The 9,208-nt window shown below is 34.4% G+C and overlaps 1 protein-coding gene across 1 annotated transcript in view; it reads right to left on the bottom strand.

Moving 5' to 3' along the window:
* Positions 1 to 9,208, bottom strand: part of TTC6 (tetratricopeptide repeat domain 6) — a 214,333-nt gene that overhangs the window by 54,848 nt on the left and 150,277 nt on the right. Inside the window, exons 11-14 of the mRNA XM_024114964.2 lie at positions 5,748 to 6,210; positions 5,312 to 5,441; positions 4,242 to 4,414; positions 2,401 to 2,537 (exon numbers count right to left, since the gene is read on the bottom strand). Of these exons, the coding sequence (XP_023970732.2) occupies positions 2,401 to 2,537; positions 4,242 to 4,414; positions 5,312 to 5,441; positions 5,748 to 6,210 (903 nt within the window). The remainder of the gene's footprint in view (positions 1 to 2,400; positions 2,538 to 4,241; positions 4,415 to 5,311; positions 5,442 to 5,747; positions 6,211 to 9,208) is intronic.

The following is a 9,208-nucleotide window of genomic DNA, read 5'->3' as shown; positions in this document are numbered from 1 at the left end:
GGTGAGAGGGAGGGAGACGGAAGAGGGAGGAGATATGGGGATATATGTATAGCTGATTCACTTTGTTATAAAGCAGAAACTAACACACCATTGTAAAGCAATTATACTCCAATAAAGATGTTTTTAAAAATAAATAATTAATTAAAAAAAGAAAAATATATGAAAAAGACTTCTTTACACAAACTATGAAACATTACTGACCAAAAGGAATGAAGACCTAAAGAAACAGAATGTACCGTATGCATACATGAAAAGACTCAAAATTGTTAAAATGTCAATTTCCCCCTACTGCTCCATAAATTCATTGCAACCCCAATCGAAATACAAAGGAATTGCCACAGAAGTTGACCTGCCGATTCTGTTAGGTTAAACTGTATGAAATTTTGAAATTTTACTATTTTGATCTATAAAGAAGTCAATTTTCATATAGTTTAACCCTACTCAATGTGTTTGGAAATGCAAAATAGCCAAGGAATGCTGTGACAATTTTGACAGATCAAAAGAAGTGTTCTACTGGATTTCAAGACTTATTATGAAACTATAGTTTTAGGGCAGCATAGTATTGGTGCAAAGATAGATTTTTTAAAAACCTGCAAAATAGAAAAAGAGACTGAGAAATAGATCCACCCATACATGGATCTTCATTTCCTACAAAGCTAACACTGGAAAGCAATGGTAAAGGCACAGGGTTTTTATTAAATGTTGCTTGGAAAATTGAACATTCATGTAGAAAAAGTGAAATTTGTTTCCCTACTTCACATCATATACAAAAATTGATTCTAGGTGTACTGTAAATCTAACTTTAAAAGTGAAACAATAAACCTTCTAGAAGATCAGACAGGAGAATGTCAACATGACACAAAAGTAGGAAAAACTTACTTATAGTACACAAAAAGCACTAACCTTAAAGAAAAAGGTTACTAAATCAGACTATGTTTCACTTTAAAACTTTGTTTACCAAAAGACAATTATTTGAGGAGTGCAGTGACAATCTGGAGGAGGAAAAAAAATTTGCTGTAAATATAACCAACAAAGGGCCCATATCAAGAATATGTAATAGTTCATACAAATCAATAAGAAAAAAGACCAACAACCCAAAAGTCATGAATGACAAAAAAGAAAATCCAAATGGTTAAGAAAATTTTGAAAATGAATAATCATGTTAGTAATGAAGAAAATGAAAATTCAAACTAAATGAGATAATACTACACACCCACTAGGATGGCTAAAATTTGAAAGTTATAATAGTACCCAGTACTGGTGTGGAGCCTGCATATACTGCTGGTAGTACAACCAGTTTGTAAAATTAGTTTGCCCCTACAGCTGAACAACAGCTGAACAACTGCATACCCTATATACCAGATGTTCTACCCCTACTTGTGCATCCAACAGAAATGAGTATATGTGTGTCACGTACAAGAAAGTTGAAGAAAACAGTATTTGTGATCATCAAAAATTAGAAACACTCAACTGTCCATCAACAGTAGGATGGATAAGTAAACTGTAATATATTCATGTAACTGAATACTATACAAAAATTAAAAGGAGCAAACTACAGCCACATTCAATAGTACATAATATTCAATGAAATAAGTTAGAATTGAAAGAAAACTACCTTATGATTCTCTTTATATAAAGTTCAAAAAAAAACAGGCAAAACTAAACCAAGAATGTTTAGGGACACATACTTATGTGTTGAAACTATAAAGAAATACAAGTCGGGACAGTGGTTACCTTCTCAGGAAGGCAAAGGCACAAGGGAGTGCTAGAAATGTTGTTTCTTGACCTGATAATAGTTACACGAGCATTTACATTGTGATAAGTCATTAAGCTTTATGTTTGTACTTTGTATACGTTTTTTGGATGCTTGCCGTATTTTTCTATAAAAATGTTAATATTAAACAAAAACTGTGAGTGAAGAGATGAATAGGCATGGCTACATACACATTTTAAGCCTCTTCAAAACAAAACTTAGATGAAAAGAAAAGCAACAAAATGGAAACTGTATTATGCACAATAAGGTTGGAAGAGCAAAGTTTAATATCCCAGTTACAATAAGGTAGCACAGAAATCTATATGAACAGTTCTCTGTACTGAATGAATACAAAGTATATGAAAAGAAATCCAAAGAAACAAAATATAGGTCAATACTTCAAAAATTGATAATGTAACTAGTATTCAGGAAATGCAAATGAAACAATTCTAAATTATCATTTCATGCCATTTAAGTTAAACTACCCACTACTCTTAGGGTATAGGTAAAGATTTTCCTTCACTAGTAGCACTAAAAATCGATTCACTACTTTTAGGGCTGTCTGATGTATTTCAAGAAATTTTCTTTCCTGAGAATGTATTTCAAAAAAAAAAACATTCAAAAACCATATCTAAAATAATTCTCACCTTGCTTGAGAATTTTGGGGATCTATACTTAACAAGGCTGTAAAATCCTCTTCAGCTGCAATCCAGTTTTCATTTTCATAGTAGAACATCCCACGTTTAAATAATGCATCTGTTCTTCTGGGATCATAAAAGATACACTACACGGGGGTGTGGAGGGGAGACACAAAAACATATCACATGATGAAAAAAAAACAAGAAAAATATATAATCCTATAGCAAATTAAATGGACTAAAACCATGTTTTTAACTTCAGATTACATAAAAACAAACTACTTTAAGATGCCAGAACATTCAGATTTGCATTTGAAGACAATGCCTTTAGGAAGTCCATTTGTCATCAAATTCTAGAAAGGGGAGGTTTTATTAAAAAAAACAAAAACAAAAACCAGCACATACAAGAAGCCAAGGTCTCTGCCCACTAAAATTTTTATTAATAAAACCTCATAAGTAATTGTTCAGCTAGAATAGGGTTATATTGGATCTATCATAGCATTTTATTCCAATTAAAGACGATATATATTAGATCACATCAAGGCTGATTCAATGAAATTAAATATGGATTAATTTAGTCCCTAAAATGGTGAAAAGAAATGAATTGGTATTGGCATGGTTCATTCATTTCACATTGACATACAAGGCAATAGAGTAACGAGACTAAATCATTGTAAACTCAGTTGTGAAGTTCCTTGCCTATTGATAGTGGGGAGAAAAATGAAGTACAAAGATTATGAAGTATTTTTAAAACAGGGGAAAAAAAACTCTAAAGACTTTGAAGTTTGTTTGACCTCAAGTTGCTGCATTAGTCAATCTTTAAACTATTGGTGCTAGATAAAGGAAGTGATCAGAAAAGATATTTTAATAATTTTAATATCTTCAAAAGAGATTCGTGGTCACTTCTAGACAAGAAGTTACCAAAATTTATAATGTTCTCTTGGAGCAAAAGAAAGTCAAGTATGTGGCTAACCATCATAGATTAAGAAACAGGGCAGTTGGGAACATGAAAAGCTAAATTATTTCAATAACATCTAAGTTCTCAATCATACTAAGAACTAAGAATTTAAAGTCAGGAGTTCATGGTTACAATTCTGCCGCAATCAGTGGAATATCTGCCTGACTCTAGCCTCAAAATACAGTTCAGCTAAAATTCACTTCCTCAAGGGAATTCTCTGATATCCCCCAACCAAACATAAATTGCCTCCCATCATCTTTATTTCCATCATAGCATTCATCACAATTTGTAATTATATATTACTGTATATATTTATTTCTTTAATATCTGTCCTTTAAACTATAGGCTCCATGTAAGCATGAAACATGTCTGTTTTATTCACCAAGATTTATCCACTACATTACACTACACAGTGCCTTAGCCAATAAATATTTGTGAGTAAATGAATGAATGAATGAATGAGCCAGTGAGCACAGCTTTCTTTTAAAGCAAATAGGTTTGCTGCAGAAGAGAATCAGCTACGTCTCAAGAGTTAAGAAGCAGAAAATGATTTTCTCCATTGTTTGAAAGAAAGAAGCAATCTTCAGAGGTTTCTTTATTCACTGCTTCATAGTCCAAGAGAAGAGAGCTGGAAAAGTCAAGTCCCCCTCAAAGTTGCCTCTTGCCTCAATGCTCCCACACCTGACTCTGATGTAAAATCATCCGTTCAAAAAAATCATTGACATACTGTTAATATCAATCCCAGTAATGAATGTTCTAGGGCCTAATCTAAAAAAAAAAAATTTTTATTATATAACATATGAAAGAATGTCAACAATTTGCTGTAATATTAGGATGAGAATATCATGCTCTAAAATATATAAATGGCAGAATTATATGTGATACAGCTTACTTTAGAAAAGTCATCAATGGCCAGTCCTTTGTTTTCTATTTCGTACATCTCACCCCTCCTGAAATACATATCAGCATCCATGGGCTTGCACTTAATTGCTTGAGTATAATTTAGAATTGCCAAAGTACTGTCTTTTTTTCCTCTGAAAATTTCTGCCCTTGAAAAATATGCCTCTAAAGAAAATTAAAAAGGTAAAATTTAGTGTTACAGTCCTAAATTTTTAAAGATGAATCCTTCACCCTCCAAAAACGTAGTCTTACAATAATGTATCTCTATTTTGCTTTCTATTTTTTTGCTTTCTATATTTTTGCTTTCTATTTTTGCTTCCTATTTGCTTTCTTTGCCATTTAACTTAAGATTTGTTTTTTATTTCAACAATGCAAAATTTGTTCTCAAAGCCTGGATAAATGCTTATGGTTAAAAGTGTTTTCAATTTCAATATGAAATAACAAAAATTAACTTTTCTTTTTTGTATATCTGAAATGTTTCATAATATAATCCTTTAACGTTCATAGTAAAAAGTTATATTTTGATGGTACAAAATCTTATGGACTTTTAGCAGAGATCAGCATAGATTTAAAAAAACATTTATTACGCTCATGTTATATTCTAGGGGTATGTTGTGGGTGCTGGAGATACGCAGATGAATATGACATTTTCTCATTCCCCGAAAGTTCCATGTCTAGTCATTCAAGTGGGTTAGAGAATGGTACGTAAACACAAACATAAATGTGAAGTCTTAAGAATGGTACAACTGTAATTCAGACTAAATTTGTAAATCATTTCTATAACTAAAAATTGTAAGTTCATATTCTTCTTACGGGATGAGCAGTAAGGAACCAATTTATTGTAATGTATACCAAGGACATTAATATTTCAAACCATAATAAGTATTTTTAAAACAATAGGATCACAAACAGTCCTAAATATACGATATCGAGAGTAAATTTAACTTGGGAAGTCACAACCTTTTGTGGAGATGTATATGTCTTGAATTATGTATCTTTATACCACTAAATGACCAAAGCTTAGGTAAAGATCTAAGTAATATAACTGCACAGACAACCCACCTGCATTATTTTTATTATATTTATTTATATAATTCAAGTCATCCAAAGCTTCATTAATTCTGCCTTGGAAAAGATAAATGAAATGTCGGTGCCAATAGGCATTGAGAAACAATGGCTCCAAGAGTATAGCCTAGAAAATAAATGTATAAATTCAATTTAAATTGATTTAAGGGAAGATATCCCATCAAATAAATTTTCAAACATTATTGATCCCAATGGCTTTGTATGTGTATAGTATAAAATGATGCCTCCCAATCTGACAGACAAAATCAAGTGTTTTTAATGTTAATTATTTGATAATGCCAATAATCATAATTTCACAATCCCATATGTATAATACAAATATTCATTGTTCAAAATTCTAGTAAAAGTTAATATATAGTTATAAGCAAGGATAAATTGTTAATATTATTATTTTGATTAAATAAAAACTTACTTCCTGTAGATCATTCATGGCACTCTGGAACTTTCCCAGTTTCCTATAAAGAGCTCCACGCCTACAATATAAAAATGCAGGATATTTCTTCTTACTATTTATTTCTTCAGTCAAGATCTCCACTTCGGATTCATAATGTCTAATGACCGCTGGAGGAAGACCAGACTCCAAAGAATCACTCAATTCTATTTTTGGTGTTTTTTTCACTCTTTCAGACGAGTCTTCATGAACAGATATTTTAACAACTTTCTCTCTTGGGGTTGTCTTCTTTTGTTTAGGCTTAGAGAACATGTCAAGAGCCCATGTTTGAGGACCACTATTTTCTGGAATTCTTCTTTTACTTTGGGCAAATTTGTCAAAATTTAAACACAAAGGTAGACTGGGACACCGTAATAGACGTTCATATAGTGGAACTTTGAGCAAAAATTTCTTCTGTCCAGGAAGGATTCCGTGAGACTCTGATCTAGTATCCAAAAGAGTGATTTTTAAATTACAGAAATATAATTTTTATAATGAATAAATCAACTCAGCCACAGACAAAATTACTATTTCCCTGTTATCAAAATAAAATTACATGGTACTTTTATGCAAACCAAGTCCTCCTGTTCATTCATTGAGACCATACGAAGAATCTCTGTGAGTTTATGAAAGCAGAAGACTGTTATTAAAGATGCAGCCTTTGTAGAAAACTGAAATAAAGGGTCAGTGCTCCCTTCAGGCTTAATTTACACCCCTACCACCAACCAGAGGAAATACAATGGAGAATTGAGGAGTTAAAACTTGATGTGAGAAAGGAAATGACATCTAAATGGTTCGCAAGGACATGAACTTGAGGAAGAAGGAAAGATTTGCCTCCACAACAGGCTAACAAAAAAATATCCCAGGGGCTTCCCTGGTGGCGCAGTGGTTGCGCGTCCGCCTGCCGATGCAGGGGAAACGGGTTCGCGCCCCGGTCTGGGAAGATCCCATGTGCCGCGGAGTGGCTGGGCCCGTGAGCCATGGCCGCTGGGCCTGCGCGTCCGGAGCCTGCGCTCCGCAACGGGAGAGGCCACAACAGAGGGAGGCCCGCATACCACAAAAAAACAAAACAAACAACAACAACAAAAAATCCCAGACTTCATCCCAAACTTAGTAGGCTATCAAATTAGATAACATGTAATAAGCTTTCAAATGGTATGTTTCTAGGATTATCCTCCTCAAACTCTCCATTTCCCACACAGTTTTCATTCAGTAGCATTGATGCATGCTGGTGCTGTACTAGCCACACAAAATAGAATAAACACATTCTATGGGAAGAAAAAAAAATCACATCCCATCATTTCATTAATATTTACCGAGTGTGTACTATGAGAAAGATCCGTGCTAAAAGTAGGAGAATAAAAGTGAGAAAAATCAGTACCCTTCCCTTTCCTTACTCTGTGACACTCCCCACTCTTCTCTACACTCTAGTGCAAGCCACCATCATCTCTGCTGTCTAGAGTACAATAACTTCTTAGTTCCCTGCTTCTCCTCTTGGTCTCATCCATTCTCCACATGGCAGCTAGCATGTTTTTTTTTTAAACAAATGTAAATCAGATCATGTCACTCCCTCCAAGAGTTTTCTCTAGTACCTAGAATACAAATCAAACTTTTCACCATAGTCTACAAGACTCCACATGATAAGACCCCAGCAAATATCTCTAATAACACTACTTTCTCGCCTTCCACTGTTCCAGGCACAGAGCAAGCCTCAAGGGTATTGCATTTTCCAGTCCTTCTGAGTGGCTGACTCCTTCTCAATTACTATTTCTGGTCAAATGCCACCTTAGAAAGACCATCTGTGCCAAATAGGTTTCGTTTCCACCTGCACATTTATCTCTATCCTTCTCTACCTTGCTCTTTGCCCTGGGGTACTAGTCTGTACAGACTACAGACATAGGATCCCTTGCTGTCGTCTAATCAAATATGTCCAATTAGGAGCCCTGAAAAGGGAAAGAGTGAAGTCAACGTATTTATTCCTCTGGTCCCCTCCTGAAGGGTTGCCTCACACTGGCCATGATCTTTGACCAAAGTTCACTACTTATTTCAAGGAAATCCTTTCCATACAATTTCTTTCTTCCAGGTTCTAGTAATCACTCCCTCTTTTTGTCCTCTCATACTTAGGGGTAGAGATTGGCTCTATTATTCATAGTCCCAGAATACTACTCTATCATTTGTGGTTTCCCTATGCCCTGACATCTTTGTAAATTGCCCTTGTTATACCTTCCTAGAATTATTCTAAATTGAGAGTGCTGTTTACTCCTGGGACCTTGACTGATAAATTAATTGGTACCAGAGATGGGCCCAGGAAATACACACACAAAAGGATCCTTCAATGAGTGAATTATAAAATTAAGGCCCAAACCATAATACATTTCTTAAACTATAACAATTGCTGATTAAACAAGACCTTTTAAGAGTTTTTGGAGGCTTGGATAACTCATCATACACAAGTGTAAGTTTACTGAGTCTTAATCCTTTCTTCAGTTTCATCTTCTTTTTCTTGGGATAAACATAAGTAATGCCAGCTTGTCTAGATGCTTCAATGAGAGAGAGAGATAGGTCTCTCGAACTGTATCTTCCCTGCATGTTGTCTAAGATAGTATCTATATTTTCTTTCACAGAGACGGGTTCCTCAGTTTCATTTTGCTCAGCCATCCAATGTTCCAACTCCTTTGTTTTTTGAAAGATCACCTCTTTCATATTGCTTTGCATGCCATCCTTAATCTCTAATGGAGTTATGGTCTCCTCCTTCTTCAACTCAACTGCAGATTTTACTCTCTTATTTATAAGGAGACAAAGAAACAGAAAAAATATAAAATCAATTTAGTTGCTGTATACTTAAAATTAATTCAGTTACAATTGCTATTAATGTAATTTGGTCACTATTGAAAAATTTTAAATCATCTATTCTTGATGTTTTTCAAAAATGAGATTATAAGCTAACAGTGGGTTAGTTAAAGCAAAGTGCAATAATTTGGTCACATGACATTGCATTAGCTACATAAAAGTAACACCATAAAGTAGATATGAATTAATTGTGATTTTATATATTCTTAATTAAAAATGAATGCTCTTTACATATCCAAATAAAGTACGTGCTCTACTTTTAGTTTAATGAAAAAACAAGTGGTAGAATGGGCAAAAATTATTAAAATGCCTTAACTTATAAAATCAATTTGTGGGACTTCCCTGGTGGCACAGTGGTTAAGAATCCGCCTGCTAATACAGGGGACATGGGCTCCATCCCTGGTCCGGGAAGATCCCACATACTGCGGAGCAACTAAGCCCGTGCGGCACAACTACTGAGCCTGTGCTCTAGAGACCGCAAGCCACAACTACTGAGCCCATATGCCACAACTACTGAAGCCCATGTGCCTAGAGCCCGTGCTCCACAACAAGAGAAGCCACCGCAATAAGAAGCCCATGCACCACAATGAAGA

This window comes from Physeter macrocephalus, chromosome 11 (genome assembly GCF_002837175.3).
Source record: "Physeter macrocephalus isolate SW-GA chromosome 11, ASM283717v5, whole genome shotgun sequence".
In the NCBI taxonomy this organism is placed as follows: domain Eukaryota; kingdom Metazoa; phylum Chordata; class Mammalia; order Artiodactyla; family Physeteridae; genus Physeter; species Physeter macrocephalus.
This window is presented reverse-complemented; position numbering and strand designations above follow the sequence as displayed.